Source organism: Oncorhynchus tshawytscha, linkage group LG14, assembly GCF_018296145.1.
Source record: "Oncorhynchus tshawytscha isolate Ot180627B linkage group LG14, Otsh_v2.0, whole genome shotgun sequence".
In the NCBI taxonomy this organism is placed as follows: Eukaryota; Metazoa; Chordata; class Actinopteri; order Salmoniformes; family Salmonidae; genus Oncorhynchus; species Oncorhynchus tshawytscha.
The window spans coordinates 39,779,872-39,806,735 of NC_056442.1; the positions used below are offsets into that span (position 1 = coordinate 39,779,872).

General features: G+C 41.9%; 1 protein-coding gene across 2 annotated transcripts; it reads right to left on the reverse strand.

The window, feature by feature from the left end:
- Nucleotides 1-2,281: 2,281 nt before the first annotated feature.
- On the reverse strand, nt 2,282-25,034 carry LOC112267199 (tsukushi). 2 transcript variants are annotated; one of them, XM_024445406.1, is made up of 2 exons: nt 24,725-25,034; nt 2,282-3,899 (listed from the first exon to the last, which is right to left on the reverse strand). In XM_024445406.1, the coding sequence occupies exons 1-2, from the start codon at nt 24,731-24,733 to the stop codon at nt 2,838-2,840; spliced, it is 1,071 nt and encodes a 356-aa protein (XP_024301174.1). In that variant the 5' UTR covers nt 24,734-25,034; the 3' UTR covers nt 2,282-2,837. The 2 variants fall into 2 exon arrangements, with proteins under 2 accessions (XP_024301174.1, XP_024301175.1); XM_024445407.2 differs by lacking the exon at nt 24,725-25,034 and adding an exon at nt 6,585-6,735.
- Nucleotides 25,035-26,864: the final 1,830 nt, after the last annotated feature.

Consider the following 26,864-nt stretch of genomic DNA (forward strand, 5'->3'; position numbering starts at 1 on the left):
CTTTGGCAACCACTGCAAGGGGCTGAGGGGACACCTGAATGCTCTGTGTCTCTGAGGAGGAGCACACAATGGAACACTCTCAGAGCAGAGATCTGAGGAGTTACAGCCAGCCGCCATTACACAAAGTCAACCGCTCTCCTCCTTCTCCCCTTCCACAGTTACATGGCTCCCTGCCTGGAACAAGTGTATCTGACCGCTTTTGTTTAAGGACCTCTCGAGACCACTAGTGTGTGTTCGTGTGCATTTACAGGCAGAGTTCAAAGTAAATAAAGGAAGGAAGTTAGGCAGCATGTGAAAGTAAATAAAGTGATGCATTAGGCACTGAGGAAGACATAAGTGCTATTGTTACAGGACACATCCTGTGAGTCAGTACAGCAAACAAAATGTAATCATATGAATCCAGCTCTATGAAATACAGGGAATTCTGTGAAATTGTGAAACCCTGGTGGAGTGACGACAGTGGGCTTTAAGTGTGGTGTGTGTTGAAACCCAGACAATGTACATTACCGTTCAAAAGTTTGGGGTCGCTTGGCAATGTCCTTGTTTTTGAAAGAAAAGCTATTTTTTTGTCTATAAAAATAACATGAAATTTATCAGAAATACACTGTAGACATTGTTAATGTTGTAAATGACTATTGTATTCGGAAATGGCTGATTTTAATGGAATATCTACATAGGCGTACAGAGGCCCATTATCAGCAACCATCACTCCTGTGTTCCAATGGCATGTTGTCTTAGCTAATCTAAGTTTATGATTTAAAAGGCTAATTGCTCATTAGAAAACCTATTTGCAATTATGTTAGCACAGCTGAAAACTGTTGTTCTGATTAATGAAGAAATAAAACTGGCCTTCTTTAGACTAGTTGAGTATCTGGAGCATCAGCATTTGTGGGTTCGATTACAGGCTCAAAATGGCCAGAAACAAAGAACTTTCATCTGAAACTTGTCAGTCTATTCTTGTTCTGACAAATGCGAGAAATTGCCAAGAAACTGAAGATCTGGTACAACGCTGTGTACTACTGCCTTCACAGAACAGCGCAAACTGGCTCTAACCAGAATAGAAAGAGTGGGAGGCCCCGGTGCACAACTGAGCAAGAGGACAAGTACATTAGAGTGTCTGGTTTGAGAAACAGATGCCTCAAGTCCTCAACTGGCTGTTTCATTAAATAGTACCCGCAAAACACCAGTCTCAACGTCAACAATGAAGAGGCGACTACGGGATGCTGGCCTTCTAGGCAGAGTTCCTCTGTCCAGTGTCTGTGTTCTTTTGTCAATCTTAATCTTATTTTTTTTACTGGTCAGTCTTAGATACAGCTTTTTCTTTGCAACTCTGCCTAGAGTGCCAGTATCCCGGAGTTTTCTACACTATCGATAAGAAATATACAATCTTTATGCAGATGTTTAACATCTAAACCAGCTCCTGTGCAGTTATGAGGCTGATTGTCTCTTTTGGTCCATATTATACCACAGGGATAGCAACCAAGGCAGGTGTTCAAACATGCAGTTGTTGTTGCACAGAATATCTGAAGGATTTTGGCCAATGTCGATCCAAAGTCGATGCTGTAGAATAGCTGCGACATTTACAATATTTCAAAGTAGGGTGAATAATACAATGTATCAAATTACATGTGGCACAGTGTTTCAGTTAAAACACACTTCTCTGTCAAAAGAGATATTAAAATACAGGACAAAACATGTCTGTGTTTAATACTAGTACAAGGACTGTTTTATGTTTTGGTCACGGTCATGAGAAACTGATTCAATAACGGAGCAGCGAAAAACCCCTGGGTGACATTCATAAATGTGTTTATGCATTGATTTGTTCAGACCACATTTCATCCTCAGTTTCAACCTCAACTGCTCTTTGAAACAGAACAGGCAATGTTGGCTTCTAGGTCTTAGACCATGTAAACATTACGGAGCAAGATAGCAGGAGAATGTGTCCACTTAATAAAACTAGACGTCAGAGGAGGCTGGTGGGAGGAGCTATAGGAGGATGTGCACATTGTTCCATTTATTCCATTCCAACTGTTACAGAGTCAAATGTGGTTTCCAATCTTCACCCGGCACAGCCAGAAGAGGACTGGCCACGCCTCAGAGCCTGGTTCCTCTCTGGGTTTCTTCCTAGGTTCCTGTCTTTCTAGGGAGTTTTTCCTAGCCACTGTGAATCTACATCTACATTGCTTCCTGTTTGGGGTTTTAGGCTGGGTTTCTGCATAGCACTTTGTGACATCTGCTGATCTTAAAAGGGCTTTATAATTACATTTGATTGAAAAATTAATTTGATTGATACCGTTTCATTTATTCCATTCCAGCCATTACAATGAGCCCGTCCTCCTATAGCGCCTCCCACCAGCTTCCTATGATAGACATACTTAACTATATACTCTACATAAGATGTTTACCTTTCGTTCTGAAATAAGAGTGGTCCTTGCATAGTAATGTGCATACTTCAATGATCTGATGATTGTTATGGAATATAACAATATTTTTCCTAGTGGCTGAGGTCTGTTTCTATTTCCAGATCCTAAAAAACTAAATGTTTTTAATATAATATCCATCAATGCTATTGCTAGCTTGTTACTGTAGTTGAAAGACATGCTTTATGCATAGCAAGCATGACGTGATAGTACAGTGGATTACTAGAAATACCTCAGGCCTTTGGAATAAAAGCAAAACACATTTTTGAATTGAAATTTAAACAACTGTTCAAATAGTAATTATCATGATTGGCGGCAATAACAAAAAGTGTTCTTTGCATATAGTGATATAAGGCACAGTTTTAGCACTAATGTGTTAGCTAGATGTCCATACTGACGGCAACGATCCGAACACAATCATGAGATAACCCCTTCAACGTCACAGGTTAGCACCTCGTCATGTTTCTGTTCCTGTCCGAGCTGCCTGTGAAACTGGCCCTGCTTTTGAGCCCTCCAACAATGGATATTCTGGCCCAAGGTGATACTCTTGATGATTGGCAAGTGACTTAGCATGTTATTTGGCAATGATGTTACTCCAGAGTTTGACAGATTGAGCTCCTGTAGAGACACAAGTCCACTGAACACAGCTGGACTCAGTGTTTTTAGCTTGGCATTGTTGGAGAGGTCCAAGACCTGTAGGTTCTGTAGGCCTCTGAAACAGTTGGGCTGGATGTTAAAGAGTTCAGGAAGCCCACTGAGGGACAGGTAAACGAGGTCCTTGAGGTCCTCAAAAGCACCCTCCTCAATGCGGGAGATACTGTTCCCATCCAGGTTTAGGTCCCTCAGCAGGATGCCTTTTAGCTTGGGCACGGCCCTCAGCTGGTTGGCTGCTAGAGTCAGGCTCTGGACATGTAGCAAGGGGCTCCTAGAAGAACTCCAGGAGACCACTGTCAGCCGGTTGTGGGACAGATCCACGCTGATTGGCTCTCCGTGATCTTTAGTGATGAACATGTCCAGATCAAACTCTCGGAAGTGGTTGTGGCTGAGGTCCACCTCGGCCAGGGGGAGGCCAGAGAAGCAGCCCTCGTTCAGGCCCTCCAACGAGTTGTGGCTGAGGTCCAGAGACTCCAGGTAGCGCAGCCTGGACAGGGCCTTAGGGCTGACCATGGAGATGAGGTTGTTGCTGAGATCCAGGCTGACCAAGGTGGTATAGCCAGGCCCAGAGAGCATGGTGTCGGTCAGCAGGGACATAGAGTTGGAGGAGAGGTCCAGGTGGGCAGTGTCCAGGGGGATGGAGATGGGGTTGGTGCCAGGGCCCACTCCCCTGCAGTCCACCCTGGTCAGGCTGAAGCTGTCGAACAGGCCGAAGCTCTCCACCTCACAGTGGCAACCCGGGTGGCAGTTCTTCACTGCTCCAGCTTGGCCATGGACAGCCAGGAGCATCCACAGGCTAACACACAGGACAAACGCCATCATGCTCTGAGGGGACACAAAAACAAAACAAAGATGTTACGTCAAATGTATTCAGATGCTTTTAGTGTATGTGGACACCTCTTCAAATTTGTGGATTCGGCTATTTCAGGGATTCACTCTTGCAACCTTACGGTTAACTAGTCCAACGCTCTAACCACCTGCCTCACGAGGAGCCCGCCTGTTACACGAACGCAGTAAGAAGCCAAGGTTAGTTGCTAGCTAGCATTAAACTTAACAAATCTTAAATCACTAGTTATAACTACACATAGTTGATGATATTACTAGTTTATCTAGCGTGTCCTGCATTGCATATAATCGATGCAGTGTGCATACGCGAAAAAGGACAGTCGTGGCTCCAACGTGTACCAAACCATAAACACCAATGCCTTTCTTAAAATCAATACACAGAAGTATATATTTTTAAACCTGCATATTTAGCTCAAATAATTCCAGGTTGGCAGGCAATATTAACCAGGTGAAAATTGTGTCACTTCTCTTGCGTTCAATGCAGGCAGAGTCAGGGTATATGCAACAGTTTGGGCCGTCTGGCTCATTGCAAACTAATTTGCCAGAATTTTACGTAATTATGACATAACATTGAAGGTTGTGCAATGGAACAGGAATATTTAGACTGATGGATGCCACCCGTTAGATAAAATACCAAACGGTTCCGTATTTCACTGAAAGAATAAACGTTTTGTTTTCGAGATGATAGTTTCCGGATTCAACCATATTAATGACCTAAGGCTCGTATTTCTGTGTGTTATTATGTTATAATTAAGTCTATGATTTGATAGAGCAGTCTGAGCGATGGTAGGCACCAGCAGGCTCATAAGCATTCATTCAAACAGCACTTTCGTGCATTTTGCCAGCAGCTCTGCTGTTTATGACTTCAAGCCTATTAACTCCTGAGATTAGGCTGGTGTAACGATGTGAAATGGCTAGCTAGTTAGCGGGGTGCGCGCTAATAGCGTTTCAAACGTCACTCGCTCTGAGACTTGGAGTAGTTGTTCCCCTTGCTCTGCATGGGTAACGCTGCTTCGAGGGTGGCTGTTGTCGATGTGTTCCTGGTTCGAGCCCAGGTAGGTGCGAGGAGAGGGACGGAAGCTATACTGTTATACTGGCAATACTAAAGTGCCTATAAGAACATCCAATAGTCAAAGGTATATGTAATACAAATGGTATAGAGAGAAATAGTCCTAGAATTCCTAGAATAACTACAACCTAAAACTTCTTACCTGGGAATATTGAAGACTCATGTTAAAAGGAACCGCCAGCTTTCATATATTCTCATGTTCTGAGCAAGGAACTTAAACGTTAGCTTTCTTACATGGCACATATTGCACTTTTACTTTCTTCCCCAACACTTTGTTTTTGCATTATTTAAACCAAATTGAACATGTTTCATTATTTATTTGAGGCTACATTGATTTTATTGATGTATTATATGAAGTTAAAATAAGTGTTAATTCAGTATTGTTGTAATTGTCATTATTATAAATAAATGTTAAAAATCGACCGATTAATCGGTATCTGCTTTTTTTGTCCTCCAATAATCGGTATCGGCGTTGAAAAATCATAATCGGTCGACCTCTAATATTAATGCCCATGATTTTGGAATGAGATGTTCGATGAGCAGGTATCCACATAGTTTTGGTCATGTAGTATATCTAAGAAAAGGTAAACGGAGAGATACATGGAATACTAATAATAATCTAATTGCTTCCCTTTTTTCAACTATAAAAAGGTACAGCTAATTGGATATCATTTTCAGTGACCCAAAATAAACACAGTATATGGGCTATTTAACAACACTCTGCATCATCCGGTGAACAGAGCAACACTACAGGCAGAGACACTACAGGCAGTAAATAAGCTGTGAGTCACATTGATATGCACTCCATTACGGAGATATAAATACATACAGCTAGCGTTAAACACAATGCATAAACAATCTCCACATAGACATTAAAAACAAAATAAATGACAAATGTGTTAACGACCATAATTTACTTAGATTTGTATCATTTTTATTTAGCAGACGCTTGTTAGTAGTTCATCTTTTTAAACTGTATTCCTTCCCTCAAGCCACTTATCTGAACAACATAACATTGAAGATCACACTCGGAGCAGACAGTAAATGTAGTTTTAGAATTCAAATAAAGAGTTTTTCCTTTCAAAATGCCACCGTAGCCATCTTTGTTGCTCTTGTTTCTGGATACACTTCAAGCTTTCCTTGCAACACACACCAACAGCCCTAAGTTCTCTTTTCTTTGGGCTCTCAATGGATTTGACCTCATTTTCTTCATCAAAATGTATCACAAATGTTTTTAGTTTACAACACAAACTATTCATGGTTCTGATGATGCAAGCAGAGACATCATCACTGAAGGTCCTTATACTATCTGTGTCTAATCTGTCTAATGTGTCTTTAGGAAAGTCCTCATCGGTCTCCTCCAAGCCGACAGTTATGTATAAAGATGTCGGAGACACCAGTAGCTACTCATTAGAAAGTTCACATTCACATATTAAGTATTGTGTGGCAAAAGGCACGTATTGATGACTACTGTATCACAAATAACAATGGAATGCCATCGGCAAAACAGTTAAATGATTCCTTCAGAAACCTTGAAAACATTTAAATAAGTTTAATAACCAAGCAATAACTAAAAATGAAAATGCACTTCATACCACTATTTTCTGTTGTTGATAGTTTCTTGTTCACTGCACAGCTCTAGATATCTAACTGAGAAGGCTAGTGGTTCACAGGACTTTTGTTCCTGAACCCACCTAACTCGCGTCCTTTGTGCAGGAAAAATGATCTGCTTCTAAACCTCTTTGTGCACTTGGCAGCAACACTGCCATAATGAGCAGAGCACAGAGTACCCACACGCAACACATGGAAATTGGACAAAGGTTAAATGTGCAATCAGCAGTTGCTACATTCATTTAATTTGTACTTAGAAATTAATGATATGTACCCATTGAGTATTTAAAGAATATAACTTAAATGTTTAGTTAAACTGTCATACCCCATCAGAACACAACATATAATCTTGCTTTACGCCAATGTTTGTAAACAAAGTAAATGAAAAACAAACACTGTATTGCCTAAAAACATGGTTAAAACTATCATTTTGATATCATGGATGGTCTGTCCTTGCATCTAAAGCTCTGTCTTTTGAGAGTAGTAACAATTCTCAAGCCCCATCCCAACAGCTTTTTACCAAAACAGTGGTGGGGAGGGCTTTAGTGTTGTTTCAATTGCTGATTGCTGCTTTAACAGTTGTAGTTGTATAACAACTGGATAAGCGTTCAGGAGGTGTATACCCAAGCATGACCCAGCAGAAAAGCCATTGAAGGATTGATCATTAATTTGTGCAGTGGGCCAAAGTTAGGTATAGTCTGTGGAAGGTTATCACATCAAGCTTTCCAGTAGTCAAATGACCAAATTGACCTCCAATGGCCTCATGGGTGGAATGTTATTAATATCTTTCATAATTTCGTAATTAATAAACTTGTTTTTTTAAACAGCAGAAAATCTGGTGTTCCTATGTGAATGTGTTATGATATATTTCAGTCTTCAGTGATGTATATAACGTGTAATATTGATGAAATACATACTTTATCTGGTATGGTACAGGTGTCTTCTTTTTTTAACAATCTGACCATGTGTGTGAGGTGTATACTTCCGTTTCAAAGTAGATTTGTTTAAGACTACCAACAAACACTGTGTGGCCCTGATTTAGTCCACGGAAGTAAAAGGTTTGAAAGGTTCCAAAGGCTACAGAGTGACCTGCAAAGGCTACAGAGTGACCTGCAAAGGCTACAGAGTGACCTGCAAAGGCTACAGAATGTTCTTATGTAACAGGGGATGTTGGATAATCAAAAAGGACATCTGGAATACTTGAGATTCAACATGAAGGCTGATTATGTGTTAAGCTTCCCAGAAACTCTGATATACTCCAGTTGAGTATATCATTTTGTGTGGTGGTTGAAACTGTTTATTCTATTAATCTGAAGGTTAAAAAACACCCAGTAATACTGGTTCTGATGTTTAATCAGGCAAATGTATACCGAATTTGAGTAATGTAGCAAAATGTTGGTTAAAAAATAGAATTCTGCAAAGATCTATCAGATTTGCACATAAATAAGTCACAGTTTCCCTGTATCCAGTTGAGCGACTGTGTGTATGTTGGTGAGAGAACATGTGTTTTCATTGTTGACTCGAAGCCGAAGTACCCCCTACCATACAAGATAGACAAAATAAGTCAAAGAGATCTGCCCTATCAAAGGATGGTCAGTAAATATTTCCCTATTAAACAAGATCAAGAGATGTATTATGCTTTTCCTTCACTGACTTCTAGGGATGCACAATATAAAAATCGGTGAACATATCGGAATCGGACGATATTAGCTAAAAACGCCAACATCGGCGAGATGTCTAGTTTAACGCAGATGTTAAAAAACAAAAAACGTTGTCAAAGCTACTGTGCTTACCTATATAACCTAGGTACATGATGCAATGACGCCATGTAAACTGTTGCGCTACACGTGCAACACAGCATTCCTAACCTAGCCCACACAATGTCTGCTGTGTGGATCGAGCAGTCAACAAGTCCAGCAGTCATTTGAAAGAGTAAGAAAATTTCACAACTCAAAGGCGAAATACATTAAAGCCAAAATAATTGAATTCCTTGCCCTTGACAAACAACCGTTCTCTGTCGTGGGTGATGTTGGCTTCACCGACTGGTTGAGAACAGGTACACATTAACAAGTGCGCTATTTTTCAGATGTTGCCCTACCGGAGTTACATGGTAATAGCGTCATTGCAATTAGCTTCACAACATATATACTATGGAACGCCGTTTGGGTCTTTGCGTGTCAAAAAAGATAGCAGTAGCACTGTCAAAGCTGTAAAAAAAAAAAAAAGTCTGCAAACAAACAAACACTGGCCACGAACGATATGTTAACAATACCGAGTTGGTAATAAAGCATCATTTGTTCGACTGCAACTTCTGGGGTAACTAGCTTTAGCTTGGTACCTAGGTAGCACGAATACAACCAGCCTGAAAACAATGACCAATAGAAACTGCAGTCATTTTCATTATTTCATCATTCTTAGCAATAATTTAGGAATATTTGTGAGTAAGTATTAGCTAGGTTGCCACTTCTTGTTTGCCTATTGAAATTGAACTTCAGTTCATGAAAATAAATAGATAGTATTGGGTTTTATCCAGAACATGTGGCAATTATTTATTTCAGAAGGAGCCAGCAAAGCTAGTGCACTCTGTCAGGACCCGGTTAGAAACTCGGGTCTCCGGTGTGAGAAACAGTCACTTAGTAAACTGAGCCACTAATAGTCGGCAGAACCCAGAAGATGAGGCAGACACAGCAGTACTAGAGACGGTGATTTAATAAAGAAAAAAGTAAAAGATCTTCAGGCAAAAATATAAATCCACAACGTGAGAAAAAATGTATATCTTCCAAGACATAAGGAAAATCCACAAAGTGGTAAGAACAGCAGGGAAAAAACAAACCTCAAAAGAATAATTAAAAATAAAGAACAAAACCAGAGTACCTCAAGAAAATCCAACTAGAGAAACAAAAGTTCACAGCATGGCTGGGGCTGGGTGCTAACATACAAACCCAGAGCAAAGAACTGAGGAACACTAAGGGTTTAAATACATTCAAGGGAAATGAGGCACAGGTGCAAATAATAACTAGAACAAGGGAAAAATGCTTTTAATCTATTTTCTTTAAAAATTGGATACAGAACTTTGCGCCGTTCTGCAATTTCCATCGGAAATGATCATTCATGCCAATTTTTGTCCCAGCAAGTCTTTTACCCAGGCTTTTAACCATTATTTTATCTTTAAATGAAGCAAATTTGGCAACGATTGGGCGCTCACACCTTTGGGTAAGGTAAGAGTAAGAAATGGTTGCATATCCCAGAGCCAATGTATTGCTGTGGGCCGGGGTATGAGAGGGCTTCAATGTTGTTCAGATGATGGATATACTTTTGTAATGAATTATACGAATTATACGTCTTATTTATTTATCGTCCTATCATGGTGGAACATTTTTAAAATAGATGATACATTTGATTTGTTATTGTCCTATCATGGGGAACTACATTTGTAAAATAAATTATATCAAATTATTTATTTATGATCCTATTTTAATGGTAAGATCCTATTTTAATAGTAATACCCTAGACACCCACCTGAATGACCCAGATACTAAGGATAAGTCCCTAACTGTTTTATGTGCATGCTGTAAGCCTTTACAAACATATATTTGAATAAAAATTGAAAGTTGTGTCTCATTATGATAGGTGGTGAAATAAGTATAGCCAGTTACAATTGTAATGGCCTAGCAGATAATAAGAAAAGACAATCAGTATTTACATGGCTAAAAGATAAGGAATATAATATCTATTGTTTACAGGAAACCCATTCAACAGTTTTAGATGAAGTTTTGTGGAAAAAAAAGAGCTGGGGGGGCGAAATATACTTCTACCATGGGCAAAGACATTCCAAAGGGGGTGATGGTTTTAATTAACAATAATTTTGATCCAAATGTGCAAATTGTCCAAACAGATCCTCAAGGTAGATGGATTATTTAAAATATGTTATTGGACAATAAACAGATATGGCTTATTAACCTATACGGTCCGAATAATGATGATCCAAGCTTCTTTGAAAATACAGTATATATAAGAATTTATCAACTCTACAAGCAACACTAGACTATTATTATGGTGGGAGATTTTAATATGGTCTTAAATACCTCTATGGACCGGAAAGGAAATCACACCACAAACTATCACCCTCAGGCACTTAAGGAAATCATGAATGTAATGGATATATTGGAATTAGTGGATATATGGAGACTTAAATAGCCTGACCTAGTGAGATATAGGCTTAATCAAGTTAGTCGCCTTGACTACTTTCTTATACCATTCTCTCTGGCACCAAAAGTTAAAAAAAAGTGTTGATAGGGGACAGAACGCAGTCGGATCATCACATAATTGGCATATATATTACTCTTACAGAATTTCCACGTGGGCGAGGATATTGGAAATTTAATCAAAGCCTACTAGATGATAAATTGTTTAGAACTAGGACAGAAAAATGTATAACTGACTTTTTCAGACATAACATAGGTACAGCAGATCCCCTTATTGTATGGGACACTTTCAATTGCGCCTTTAGAGGCAATGCAATTCAGTACTCATCTATAAAACAAAAGCAATTTAGATCAAAAGAGTCCATATTAACAAAGGAAATTGAAGGACTAACATTACAGTTAGATAGCAATAAAAACGGTACTAGAGGCACAGAATAAGTTAGAGGAAAAACTAAAAGAAATGGAGGAACTTATTCAAGAAAGATCTAGTGTAATATATTATAATAATAAAGCGAACTGGATGGAATATGGGGAAAAATGCACCAAATTATTTTTCAATCTTCAATATAGAAATGCTACCAACATTTTTTTAATTAAAACTTGTTACAAATGATGGAGTCACGCATGATTCACCAAATTGTATTTTGAAAGAGGAAGTAAAGTACTTTAAGAATATGTTTTAATTTCAGGCTCCTCCATCTCCACTAACTGAAACTAATTATATGGATTTTTTTTCCTAATAATAATGTAAAATTAATATCTGTACAGAAAGGCTCATGTGAAGGCCAAATTACAGAGGAGGAACTGCTTGAGGCAATTGGGGCCTTTAAGGATGGGAAAACTCCAGGGCTGGATGGCATACCAGTGGAAGTATACAAAACATTTTGTTGGTATATGGTCAAAGGACCATTATTGGTTTGTTTTAACCACTCCTATATAAATGGTAGATTATCAGATACGCAACAAGAAGGTCTGATATCATTATTACTCAAACAGGACCCTAGTGGTATACAGTGCCAGAGAGTTTGCTGCACTGAAAGTAAAGGGGCTGAATCATTTTGCACGCCCAATTTTTCAGTTTTTGATTTGTTAAAAAAGTTTGAAATATCCAATAAATGTCGTTCCACTTCATGATTGTGTCCCACTTGTTGTTGATTCTTCACAAAAAAATACAGTTTTATATCTTTATGTTTGAAGCCTGAAATGTGGCAAAAGGTCGCAAAGTTCAAGGGGGCCGAATACTTTCGCAAGGCACTGTATATAAGGATCCAGTCCATTAAAAAAAATGGAGACCTCTTACACTTCAGTGTTGTGATGCAAAAATCTTAGTAAAATGCTTGGCACATAGAATTAAAAAGGTATTGTCATATATTATTTATCCTAATCAGACAGGTTTTTTACATGGGCAATACATTGGAGATAATATAAAACAAGTACTGGAAACAATAGAACACTATGAAATATCGGGGACACCAGGCCTGGTTTTCATAGCTGATTTTGAAAAGGCTTTTGATAAAGTATGACTGGAGTTTATATATAAATGCCTACAACATTTCAATTTTGGGGAATCTCTTATAAAATGGGTTAAGGTTATGTATAGTAACCCTAGGTGTAAAATAGTAAATAATGGCTACATCTCAGAAAGTTTTAAAGTATCTAGAGGAGTAAAACAAAGTTGTCCACTATCGGCATATCTATTTATTATTGCCATCGAAATGTTAGCTGCTAAAATTAGATCAAACAATAATATTAAGGGATTAGAAATCCGTGGCTTAAAAACTAAGGTGTCATTGTACGCTGATGATTCATATTTTCTTTTAAAACCACAATTAGAGTCTCTCCACGGCCTCTTAGAGGATCTCGGTACTTTTGCTATCCTCTCTGGATTAAAACCAAATTATGATAAATGTACCATATTACGTATTGGATCACTAAAAAAGTGCACATTTTACATTACCATGTAGTTTACCAATTAAATGGTCTGACAGAGATGTGAACATACTCGGTATATGGGGCGGCAGGGTAGCCTAGTGGTTAGAGCGTTGGACTAGTAACCCGAAGGTTGCAAGTTAAAATCCCGAGCTGACAAGATACAAATCTGTCGTTCTGCCCCTGAACAGGCAGTTAACCCACTGTTCCTAGGCCGTCATTGAAAATAAGAATTTGTTCTTAACTGACTTGCCTAGTTAAATAAAGGTAAAATATATATATAAATAAATCCCAAAAGAAAGAAATGATCTCACTCCACTATTTTTTTTTGGAAAGTTAGCAAAAATAGATAAGATCTTGCTACCATGGAAAGGAAAATACCTGTCTATTTGTGGAAAGATCACCCTGATTAACTCTTTAGTTATATCACAGTTTACCTATTTGCTTATGGTTTTGCCTACACCTGCTTTTTAAATTATATGAACAAAAAATATTCAATTTTATTTGGAACGGCAAGCCAGATAAAATTAAAAGGGCCTATTTATATAACGAATATGAATTCGGTGGGCAGAAATGATTAAATATTAAAGCATTAGACCTCTCACTGAAGGCATCAGTCATACAAAAGTTATACTTAAATCCAAACTGGTTCTTTAGTCAATTGGTACGAATGTCTCATCCTATATTTAGGAAGGGCCTTTTCCCCTTTATTCAGATTACACCTGCTCACATTCGGGTGTGTGAAAAGGAAATAATCTCCAAAATATCTTTATTTTTTTAAACAAGCCTTAGAAAGTTGGTTGCAATTTCAGGTTAATCCACCTGAAAGGACGGAACAAATAGTACAACAAATATTGTGGTTAAATTCAAATATACTAATTGATTAAAAAAAACTGTATTTATCAAAAAAAAAAAAAAGGGTATAATTTTAGCGAATTATATCATAAATAGGACTGGTGGAGTTATTGTCACGACTTCTGCCGAAGTCGTTGCCTCTCCTTGTTCGGGCGGTGCTCGGCGTTCGACGTCACCGGTCTTCCAGCCATCATTGATCCATTTTTCATTTTCCATTGGTTTTGTCTCGTCTTCCCACACACCTGTTTTCAATCCCATTCATTACCTGTTGTGTATTTAACCCTCTGTTTCCCATCATGTCTTTGTCAGAGATTGTTTTTATTGTTAGTGTTGTTTAGTTGTTGTGTTGGTGTGCGACGGGTCCTCGTACCCATGTTTTTTTTAAGTCTGTACGTTTTTGTGTTATGGAGCATGTTCTGTGGACATTTATTAAAATACTCCATTTACACTCCATTTTGACTCTCCTGCGCCTGACTTCCCTGCCCCCTATACACACAGCGCTGACAGAATCTCTGACCCCCCAAAAATATGAAGTCAGCAGGAGAAGACACTACGCCCATGGAGGTGGAGGAATGTGTCCGGGAACAGGCGATTGACTGTCTGAGCACTGTAATGGATCGCATTGTCCAGAATATGGATCGCTGGGAGAGACAGGGAGTTTCTCCAGCGCCACCACCACCACAACCGGAATCTCCCTTGAACGCTTTTTCCCCTCCGGAACCGAAGATCCATTTATCCCTACCCACAGGATACAACGGAGATACTGCCGGCTGCCAGGGTTTCCTCCTTAAGCTGAACTTGTATCTGGCCACGGTCTCCCCAGTATCATCTGACCGTGAGAAGAGTTACGCCCTCGTCTCATGCCTCACCAGGAATGTCCTGGAATGGGCCAGCGCTGTGTGTAGAAGGGAGGATGCGGCGTTGGACCATTTTGAGGAGTTCACCCGCCAATTCCGGATAGTATTCGACCATCCACCCGAAGGCAAAGCAGCGGGTGAGCTCCTCTATCATCTGAGGCAGGAGACGAGGAGTGCACAGGAGTTTGCTTTGGAGTTTAGGACCTTGGCTGCCGGCGCTGGATGGAGCGACAGGGCCCTGATCGACCATTACCGTTGTAGTCTACGCGAGGACGTCCGTCGGGAGCTGGCCTGTAGAGACACCACCCTCACCTTCGACCAGCTGGTGGACATGTCCATCAGGCTGGACAACATGCTGTCTACTTGTGGACGTCTAGATCGGGGTCTGGTTGTTCCATCCTCCCGCACCCTCTCTCCCGAACCTCTGAAATTGGGAGGGATGGTGCGCAGGGAGACCGGAGGGGGTTCCTACTCGAGCACCACTCATGGTCACAGAGGGCACACTGCTGGTCGGTGCCAGGTTGGTTCCTCTGGGAATAGAGAAGGCAGGCAGGGCATTCTGGCATCACCCCAGGTGATTAGGCACCGTTCTCATCCAGAGCCCTCTGTTGCACTAATGTTTGTCTCGGTCTCTTTTCCTGATTTTTCCCTGCATTCCCAGTATAAGGCGCTAGTAGATTCAGGTGCAGCTGGGAATTTCATTAATAAAAGTTTAGCTCATAGTTTAGGGATCCCTATTGTTTCTGTGGATATGCCTTTCCCTATTCATGCCTTAGATAGTCGACCATTAGGGTCAGGGTTTATCAGGGAGGTAACCGCACCTTTGTGTATGATAACGCAGGAGGGTCACAAGGAGAAGATTAGTATTTTCCTTATTGATTCTCCTGTGTATTCTGTGGTGCTAGGCCTACCCTGGTTAGCTTGTCATAACCCCACTGTTTCTTGGCCACAGAGGGCTCTCACGGGGTAGTCGCGAGAGTGCTCAGGTAGGTGTTTAGGGGTTTCTGTTGGTGCTACTACGGTGGAAAGTCCAGACCAGGTCTCCACCGTGCGCATTCCCCCTGAATATGTAGATTTGGCTCTCGCCTTCTGTAAAAAGAAGGCGACTCAATTACCACCCCATCGACGGGGGGATTGTGCGATAGATCTCCTGGTAGATGCTGCATATCCCAGGAGTCACGTGTATCCCCTATCGCAAGCGGAGGAGGAGGCTATGGAGACATATGTCTCAGAATCCCTGCATCAGGGGTTCATTCAGCCATCCATTTCACCCATCTCTGAGTTTCTTTTTTGTGAAAAAAAAAAGGATGGCGGTTTACGCCCGTGCATTGATTATCGAGGTCTAAATAAAATCAGTGAAATATAGTTACCCGCTACCTCTGATCAATACGGTTATTGAGTTAATGCACGGGGCACGCTTTTTCACAAAATTGGATCTCAGGAGTGCGTACAATCTGGTGCGTATTCGGAAGGGTGATGAGTGGAAGACGGCATTTAGCACCACCTCAAGTCATTATGAGTACCTTGTCATGCCATATGGGTTGATGAATGCATCAGTTCAATCATTTGTAGATGAGATCTTCAGGGACCTGCATGGGCAGGGTGTAGTGGTGTATATCGATGATTTTCCGATATACTCCGCTAAACGCCCCCGAGCATGTGTCCCTGGTGCGCAGGGTGCTTGGTTGCCTGTTGGAGCATGATCTATATGTCAAGGCCGAGAAATGCTTGTTCTTCCAACAATCCATCTCCTTCATAGGGCATCGGATTTCCACTTCAAGAGTTGAGATGGAGAGCGACCGCATTACAGCCGTGCGTAATTGGCCGACTCCAACCACGGTAAAGGAGGTGCAGCGTTTTATAGGGTTTGCCAATTACTACCAGAGGTTTATCCGGGGTTTTGGTCAGGTGGCTGCTCCCATTACCTCACTGCTAAAGGGGGGCCCGGTGCGCTTGCAGTGGTCGGCTGAGGCGAACAGGGCTTTTGGGCACCTGAAGACTCTGTTTACCTCGGTGCCTGTGTTGGCTCATCCGGATCCCTCTTTGCCATTCATAGTGGAGGTGGACGCATCCGAAGCTGGGATAGGAGCAGTGCTCTCTCAGCGTTCGGGTGCGCCACTGAAGCTTCGCCCCTGTGCTTTCTTTTCAAAGAAGCTCAGCCCGGCGGAGCGAAACTATGATGTGGGGAACCGAGAGCTGTTAGCTGTCGTAGAAGCCTTGAAGGTGTGGAGGCATTGGCTTGAGGGGGCAAAACACCCTTTTCTCATCTGGACTGACCACCGCAATCTGGAGTACATCCGGCAGGCTAAGAGACTGAATCCTCGCCAGGCAAGGTGGGCCATGTTTTTCACTCGTTTTGTGTTTACTCTTTCTTACAGACCAGGCTCCCAGAACGTTAAGGCAGACGCATTGTCTCGGCTGTATGACACAGAGGAGCGATCCATGGATCCCACTCCCATACTCCCAGCTTCGTGTTTGGTGGCGCCTGTAGTGTGGGAGCTGGACGCGGACATTGAGCGGCCGTCACGTGCAGAGCCCTCTGCCCCTGAGTGTCCAGCTGGTCGTCTGTACGTTCCGTCGGCTGTCCGCGACCGATTGATCTATTGGGCTCAAACGTCACCCTCCTCTGGTCATCCTGGGATAGATCGGACAATGCGCTGTCTTGATGGGAGGTACTGGTGGCCCACTTTAGCTAAAGACGTGAGGATTTATGTTTCCTCCTGCTCGGTGTGTGCCCAGTGCAAGGCTCCCAGACACCTGCCCAGAGGTAAGCTACAACCTCTACCCGTTCCTCAACGGCCGTGGTCGCACCTGTCGGTGGATTTTTTGACTGATCTTCCACCTTCACAGGGTTACACCACGATCCTGGTCGTTGTGGATCGGTTTTCGAAGTCCTGTCATCTCCTCCCTTTGCCCGGTCTCCCTACGGCCTTACAAACTGCAGAGGCCCTGTTTACACACGTTTTCCAGCACTATGGGGTGCCTGAGGATATAGTGTCTGATCGGGGTCCCCAGTTCACATCAAGGGTCTGGAAGGCGTTCATGGAGCGTCTGGGGATCTCGGTTAGTCTTACTTCAGGTTTTCACTCTGAGAGTAATGGGCAGGTGGAAAGAGTTAACCAGGATGTGGGTAGGTTTCTGCGGTCTTATTGTCAGGATCGGCCGGGGGAGTGGGCGAAGTTCGTGCCCTGGGCAGAGATGGCTCAGAACTCGCTACGTCACTCCTCCACTAACCTTACCCTAATACACATTGAAAAGGGGTATCAGCCAGTTCTGGCTCCTTGGCATCAGAGCCAGACCGAGGCTCCTGCGGTGGACAATTGGTTTCGGCGCGCTGAGGAAACCTGGGAGGCAGCCCACTCCCACCTTCAGTGCGCCATAAGGCGCCAGAAAATTGGCGCAGACCGTCGCCACAGTGAGGCCCCAGTGTTCGCACCAGGGGACAGGGTCTGGCTCTCGACTCGAAACCTGCCCCTCCGCCTGCTCTGCCGGAAGCTGGGTCCGCGGTTTGTGGGGCCGTTTAAAGTCCTGAGGAGAGTGAACGAGGTATGTTATAGGTTACAACTGCACACTAATTACCGTATTAACCCCTTGTTCCATGTGTCTCTCCTCAGGCCGGTGGTGGCTGTCCCGCTCCAGGAGGCTGAAGTGCGTGATGTTCCTCCGCCTCCTCTAGACATCGAGGGGGTCCCGGCGTACTCTGTTCGATCCATTTTGGATTCGAGACGTCGGGCGAGGGGCCTTCAGTACCTCGTGGACTGGGAGGGTTATGGGCCGGAGGAGAGATGCTGGGTTCCGGTAAAGGACGTGTTAGATCCTTCCATGTTATCAGAATTCCACCATCTCCATCCGGATCGCACTGCACCTCGCCCTCCGGGTCGTCCCCGAGGCCAGTCTCGATGCGCTGCTGGAGCCACGCGTCGGGGGGAGGGTACTGTCACGACTTCTGGCGAAGTCGTTGCCTCTCCTTGTTCGGACGGTGCTCGACGTCACCGGTCTTCTAGCCATCATTGATCCATTTTCCATTGGTTTTGTCTTGTCTTCCCACGCACCTGTTTTCAATCCCATTCATTACCTGTTGTGTATCGTTTTTTTGGCAAGGAAAATATTGGATATCGGCAACAAATGGCATATCAGTGCATCACTACTGACATCACACAAATCCAAGATAAGGTATATAGCTTTCATGATGTTGTGTTTTCACAATACTGGATGAACTTTTACTACCCATGTTTTCCTTTTAATAAAAACAATTATTTTAACAGGAAATCATCATCCTCCATCCTCCCCAGACACCGATTACACCCTGAGTGAATGGCTTTATTAGCAAACAGATGAGGGGGCAGTCTAAAGCCATGCTGTTGGAATCTGTGGCTAAAACTAAGTGCATTTAGTTTATTTAGTTTAGAAGTCTAGTCTACGACATTGATGCTAGCTAGTGTCTTTCCCTCTCTCTTCATTGTCCATGTATGTTATCCATGAATACATCTGCTGCTCTTTTACTGGGGGCTGTGAACATTCCCAAACCAGGTGTTTCTCATCCTTTCACCAATAAATTACAGCAAACAGCAAATTACTGTTAGCCCAGACTTCAAATCAGCCAAACATTGACCACTATAATTACTTGACAACTACGGTGTCCGCGCCTCAACTCTCATTACGGGAAATTATAAGTTTAACACATCTCACTTTTAGGATCTTATCTTTCAACACTCTTATATTCTCATAATACACCATATACAGTGCATTTGGAAAGTATTCAGACCCCCTACCTTCTTCCACATGCTGTAACATTACAGCCTTATTCTATAGTTGATTAAAACAATTTTTTTCTCTCCTCATCAATCCACACACACACACACACACCCCATTATGATGAAGGAAAAGTTTTTTTTATTTTTTAAATGTTTTTTTATATCACATTTACATAAGTATTCAGACCCTTTACTCAGTACTTTGTTGAAGCAGCTTTGGCAGAGTCTTCTTGTGTATGACACTGCAAGCTTGGCACACCTGTATTTGGGGAGTTTCTCCGATTCTTCTCTCTAGATCCTCTCAAGCTCTGTCAGTGTCACGCCAGATCCCGCTCTTCCCCGCGCCAGGCTCCCCTGCATTGCGCACTCCTGCCACCATCATTACGCACACTTTCCTTTCCCCCGTCACACGCATCAGCGATAATGGACTCACCTGGACTCAATCACCTGTTTATTACATCCCCTATATTTATCAGTTTCCCAGCTCTGTTCCCCACTGCTGCATTGATTGATGTTTGTCATTGTGTATCCGTGTGCTGACGCTGTTTCTGTCCTGCTCTTTGTCTGTTCCTAATTAAATGTCAACTCCCCGTACGTGCTTCTCGTCTCCGGCATTGGTCCTTACAGTCAGTTTCGATGGGGAGCGTCGCTGCACAGCTATTTTCAGGTCTCTCCAGAGATGTTTGATCGGGTTCAACTCTGGGCTCTGGCTGGGGCACTCAAGGACATTCAGAGACTTGTCCAGAAGCCACTTCTACGTTGTCTTGGCCGTGTGCTTTCCCATGCCCAAACTGGACAAGTGTGTGCATCCGTGTGCGCCATTGTGCGCAAATTGATTTTGTCCCCGCACACCAAACGCGATCATGGCACGCAGGTTGAAATATCAAAACAAACGCTGAACCAATTATATTAATTTGGGGACAGGTCCAAAAGCATTACACATTTATGGCAATTTAGCTAGCTAGCTTACAGTTGCTAGCCAATTGGTCTTATTTAGCTAGCTAGCTTGCTGTTACTAGCTAATTTGTCCTGGGATATAAACATTTGTTGCCATTTTACCTGAAATGCACAAGGTCCTCTACTTCGACAATTAATCCACACATAAAGCGGTCAACCGAATCGTTTCAAGTCATCTCTCCTCCTTCCAGGCTTTTACTTTTTTGGACTTTATATGGCGATTGGCAACTAACTTTCATAATAAGGTGTATTACCACAACCGACCTCAGTTCATCTTTCAATCACCCACGTGGGTATAACCAATGAGGAGACGGCACGTGGGTATATACTTCAAAAAGCAAATGAGGAGATGGGAGAAGCAGGACTTGCATCGCATTCTGCGTCAAAAACAGAAGCAACTTCTATTTTAGCACCTGGCAAAGCAGACACTCGTTGGCGCGCACGAGCAGTGTGGGTGCAATGATTGAATAACATGTACAGTTGACGTTGGAAGTTTACATACACCTTAGCCAAATACATTTAAACTCAGTTTTTCACAATTCCTGAGATTTAATCATAGTAAAAATTCCCTGACTTAGTAAAGTTAGGATCACCACTTTATTTTAAGAATGTGAAATGTCAGAACAATAGTAGAGAGTGATTTATTTCAGCTTTTATTTATTTAATCACATTCCCAGTGGGTCAGAAGTTTACATACACTCAATTAATATTTGGTAGAATTGCCTTTAAATTGTTTAACTTGGGTCAAATGTTTTGGGTGGCCTTCCACAAGCTACCAACAATAAATTTGGTGAATATGGTCCCATTCCTCCTGACAGAGCTGGTGTAACTGAGTCAGGATTGTACGCCTCCTTGCTCTCACACGCTTTTTCAGTTCTGCCCACAAATTGTCTATAGGATTGAGGTCAGGGCTTTGTGATGGCCACTTCAATACCTTGACTTTGATGTCCTTTAGCCATTTTGCCACAACTTTGGAAGTATGCTTGCGGTCATTGTCCATTTGGAATGCCCATTTGCGACCAAGCTTTAACATCCTGACTGATGTCTTGAGATGTTGCTTCAATATATCCACATAATTTCCCCTACTCATGATGCCATCTATTTTGTGAAGTGCACCAGTCCCTCCTGCAGGAAAGCACCCCTACAACGTGATGCTGCCACCCCCGTGCTTCACGGTTGGAATGGGGTTCTTCGGCTTGCAAGCCACCCCTTTTTCCTCCAAACATAGCGATCGATGGTCATTATGGCCAAACAGTTCTATTTTTGTTTCCTCAGACCAGAGGATATTTCTCCAAAATGTACAAAATTGGTCCCCAGGCAGTTTTTGGAGCAGTGGCTTCTTCCTTGCTGAGCGGCCTTTCAGGTTATGTCAATATAGGACTCGTTTTACTGTGGATATAGATACTTTTGTACCCGTTTCCCCCAGCATCTTCACAAAGTCCTTTGCTGTTGTTCTGGGAATGATTTGCACTTTTCACATCACAGTACGTTAATGTCTAGGAGACAGAAAGCGTCTCTTTCCTGATCGATATGACGGCTGCGTACTATTGTTTGTACAGATGAACGTGGTACCTTCAGGCGTTTGGAAATTGCTCCCAAGGATATCCAAGACTTTTGGAGGTCTACAATTTTTTTTCTGAGGTCTTGGCTGATTTCTTTTGATTTTCCCATGATGTCAAGCACAGAGGCACTGAGTTTGAAGGTAGGCCTTGAAATACATCCACAGGTACACCTCCAATTGACTCAAATGATGTCAATTTGCCCATCAGAAGCTTCTAAAGAATGACATAATTTTATGGAATTTTCCAAGCTATTTAAAGGCACAGTCAACTTAGTGTATGTAAACTTCTGACCCACTGGAATTGTGATACAGTGAATTATAAGTGAAATAATCTGTCTGAAAACAATTGTTGGAAAAATTGCTTGTGTCATGCACAAAGTATATATTCTAACCGAATTGCCAAAACTATAGTTTGTTAACAAGACATTTGTGGAGTGGTTGAAAAATGAGTTTTAATGACCCAACCTAAGTGTATGTAAACTTCCGACTTCAACTGTATGTGTACATTTATTTTGCAAAGCTTGCACGTGACGTGTCCAGTTTGGGCAGCGTGTTAAACAGTGTCGTTGTCCAATTGGAAGGTGAACCTTCACCCCAGATTAAGGTCCTTAGCGCTCTGGAGCAGGTTTTCATCAACAATCTCTTATAACTTTCCTCCATTCAACTTTCCCTCGATCCTGACCAGTCTCCCAGTCCCTGCCACTCAAAAACATCCCTAGAGCATGAGGCTGCCACCACCATGCTTCACCGTAGGGGATGGTATTGGCCAGGTGATAAGCGGTGCCTGGTTTCCTCCAGACGTGGCGCTTGGCATTCATGCCAATCTTGGTTTCATCAGACCAGAGAATCTTGTTTCTCATGGTCTGAGAGTCCTTTAGGTGCCTTTTGGCAAACTCCAAACAGGCTGTCATGTGCCATTCACTGAGGAGTGACTTCCGTCTGGCCACTGTACAATAAAGGCCTGATCGATGGAGTGCTTCAGAGATGGTTGTCCTTCTGGAAGGTTCTCCCATCCCCACAGAGGAACTCTGGAGCTCTGTCAGAGTGACCATCGGGTTCTTGGTCACCTCCCTGACCAAGGCCCTTCTGACCCGGATACTCAGTTTGGCCGTGCGGCCAGCTCTAGGAAGAGTCTTGGTGGTTCCAAACTTCTTCCATTTAAGAATGATGGAAGCCACTGTGTTCTTGGGGACCTTTAATGCAGCAGACATTTTTTGGAACTCTTTCCCAGATCGGTGCCTCAAAACAATCCTGAGAGCTCTACAGACAATTCCTTCAACCTCATGGCTTGGTTTTTGCTCTGACATGCACTGTCAACATTGGGACCTTTTTTAGACAGGTGTGTGCCTTTCCAAACCATGTCCAGTCAATTGAATTTACCACAGGTGGACTCCAATCAAGTTGTAGAATCATCTCAAGCATGACCAATGGAAACAGGATGCACCTGAGCTAAATTTCGAGTCTCATAGCAAAGGGTCTGAATACTTATGTACTGTACATAAGCTATTTCTACTTTTTTAATTTTATCCAATGGCAAAAATGTCTAAAAACCTGTTTCACTTTGTCATTATGGGTATTGTGTGTAGATTGATGAGGGAAAAAAATAATTGAATCCATTTTAGAACAAGGCTGTAATGTAACAAAATGTGGAAAAAGTGAAGGGGTCTGAATACTTTCCAAATGCACGGTACATTTCATCTGACTTTCCTTATTCTTTAACTCTCAACACATGAGTAATACAAAGCTAACCTATGTGGGAACTGGGAAGGATGTTTTAATGCCTTTTCAGCTGTTGTTCAGTCTAATTTGATGTCCCGGCATCTGAGGATGGGTTGAGCCTCATTAGTATAGGCCTAAGTAGTAAGGCTAAGAGTGTATTTTACCAGCTTAATCCCAAAGTCAAAGCCTACAAACAATGTAATTAGGAGATAGATGGTGCGGGCACTCTAATCCATTTAAAACAAATTAATGCATGACATAAAGAAGAGCCACGTTTAATCTAGGCTCATCAGGACAACAACAAGTAAATCCTCATTTGCCATGATTAATATGGTTGAACTATTGCACTGACAACACTGTCCATCTGTCTGTGCTGTCAGTGTATGGTTAGAGATTACATCACGTGTTAAGACTTCAAAAGTGGTCTTAAAATGAGTTCTACACCATCTGTTTTGAATATCTAGCTTCCTGACTCAATCCCAAATTAATGGAAACGACGGGCACTAATTTCATCATTTCAAACACTTCATTTCATAGTTCAGATGGTACCCATCTTTCGCTTTCATTTGGAATTGAGGAATACACAGCATGGTGCATTAGATTTTAGAGTGACGTTTCTCGTATTTGCCATAATAATCGTAAAGCCATGGCAATGTCTTCCTTGCATTCTTTAGATAAAGTCTGACTCAAAGCCCTATGCATGCATATCCACACAGGCTGCCTACATGACAGTTTCAAGAAAAAAAATATTTAGTACTTATTAAGCGCAATATGAAATGGAGGAGTAATACGACTACAAGGCTAGCAAATGAACTTCGTTTTCCGCTGGAAATCACATTTCCTGTAGCCGTGGCAAACCTAGCCTTACCTTGCAGCCTACTTTTCCGAGACTGTCAAGCTCATCCGTGTGGTACCTCAGAAAATAATCAAATCTCATATCTACCACACTACTACCAAGTTCCGCCACCTTTCTCTTTCAATCATCACTCGATTTGTCACTTTCTCTGAAGCACATCACCCAACCAAGTTTACGCATTTGGCCTGTGAATAAGTAATGGTTTTCAGGGGTTTAAAATATAAAGTAGCTATATGATTATAATTGTAATTAAATAATATGTACAATGAGCCTAATAGCCTATGAGGAGGAGCGCAGTTTTTCTGAGAAATCAGAAATATGATCTGACCTCCGTGGTTCCGAGGCTTGAAAACCTTGAAATCCAAAGAAAACTCTAAAATACCGTTGATAATAAGGGTTATTCTAACTTGCTCACATGTTTTCAGACATACCTTGACCATCAAATAGAAATTTAGATAGTTGGCTCGCCTGGACAATCCAGTTCACTTCACAGCGCCGAGGAATCCTCCATGAGACTCAACCTCCGCACCCATTTCTATAAATCCCATATCATTGTGTGGTTCAGGCAAGCTAGAGAGATGTCTTGCGGTTTTATATTAACTGTCAGTGCTGCGACTAGCTATTCTGATTGGAGGTCGAGACGAGACTCCCCCCAACTTCTTCGCTGAGCACTGAAGTCCGGATAGGTTTTCGCCAGCACCCCTGTCTTTTTCTAATCACTTTTGATGTTGGACACGAACGGTGCGCGCTCTAGTGGAGAGACTGGTGCGAGGACCGACATGAAATTATTCCATTGTTACACATATACAGAATGTTATGCAATAGAGTCCCACAGTGGAAGTGTCATAATATCCATAGAACATAGCGGTCAAACACGGAAATGGTTCCAATTGTTCACCCACCATTCATTTTTCACATTGGGCATTACAATAAAGGCTGTGTTTCATGTAGGCTTTCATAACCATGTCAATCTCTCTCGGACAAGGTGACTTATATCAATATATTTGGCTCCATTTACTCTCAGATTCGAAAATGCTAATTCGTATCAAAGTAGACATAATGCAAACTCAAATCTCTGCAAGCTCCTGCACATCATTTCTAGCTGGCACCTTTGCTAACAGGTATTATGTCAATTTTCAACTTGCACAAGACTTCACAGAATTGTCCATTTAAAGAAATGTAGACATTTCTTAATTACTACATTTAGCTAACATTAGATAGTTAATCCAGAGAGAGTTATCTTTATCTTGATTTAGCAGTCTCATCCAGATCATCATGGCATTTGTAGTTCTTTGTGATAGCCACATTAGCAGCTAATTAGCATTTCATTTTTGGTGGGGGAAATACAGGCATATATTTTGATAAGTCATCTTCTTCTAGAGAGATTTACACAGTTATCAAAACTACACGCCAGGATAGGCCTACATGAAACAGCCCTTATTTGAAGTGCTTCTAAAATCCCCCATGGGAAAAATGAATGGCGGAAAAACAATTGGAACAATTTCCCTGTTTGACCACTATTTTTATGGGTATTATGACTCATACTGTGGTACTCTATAGGACATTTGTTTTTACTCAACATGATGGGGTTCTACTTTAGGAAAAATAGCCCTTTTGGCTAGAGGAATTTGGAATATTTTTGCGCTTGCACACCTTAGGGGAAATGTGGAAATGTGAAACCCCAAATAGCCTACTGTATCTATTATCTATCTAGAAACACTACAATGCCTAAGGGAAAGCCTAACAGAATTTAACAATGTTACGTAGCCTAACTCTCAAGATGGCATTTAGGAAATCTAAGTAATAAAAGGCAACATATTTAGTTTGGTTAATGGCAAATGTCCCCAATAATGTAGACTAATGGATTCCATGCTTTTAGTTCTTTATATTTACTGCAGCCTCAATGTGGTGATGAAGGCCATTCATAGCAACTAACAAATGGTTGATGAAGACATAAACAGCAACAGGGGCACTGGGTGTTAACAAAGATTTAAGAGGAAGAGACAGCCAATATTGCTGCACAATATTGGGCGTGACGCTGTTCATCTGTGGGTTCTGGGCTACATCAATTGTTTTCACAGTATGATGACAGAGAGTGGGCCCCAACACACACACGCACACAGATGAAGAGGCAGGTATGAAAAACACTGAAGTGGAGAGAGAAAACAATACAATGTCTTTTCAACCATGGGCTTCCCTCTCCTTTTCAGGTCTGTAAAAAGAAAACAGCTGACGTCGAGATTAGAAGGTTGCCACAAACAGTTTGTGTACTAGATCAATTTGTATGCAGAATTTGTTTCAAGGATGAATGATTTGCTGACTGTGTCCTCAGAAAACATAGGCAATAACAGTCCTAAAATATCCCTTCCTCCCCATCTGTCACCTTCTAAAAAAAGAAAAGTTAGAATAGTTCCAGGGAACCGTGTGATTTTGGAATCCTGTTAATTTATTAGGTGATATTCAGAGAATGAGCCCCTTGTGTAGCTAATTATGTTATCAGAATCTGTCTGGATGGGGATGCTTGTTACAGATGATAAACAGTTTCTCCAGCTGAGGCATGGGGCTGGAGAA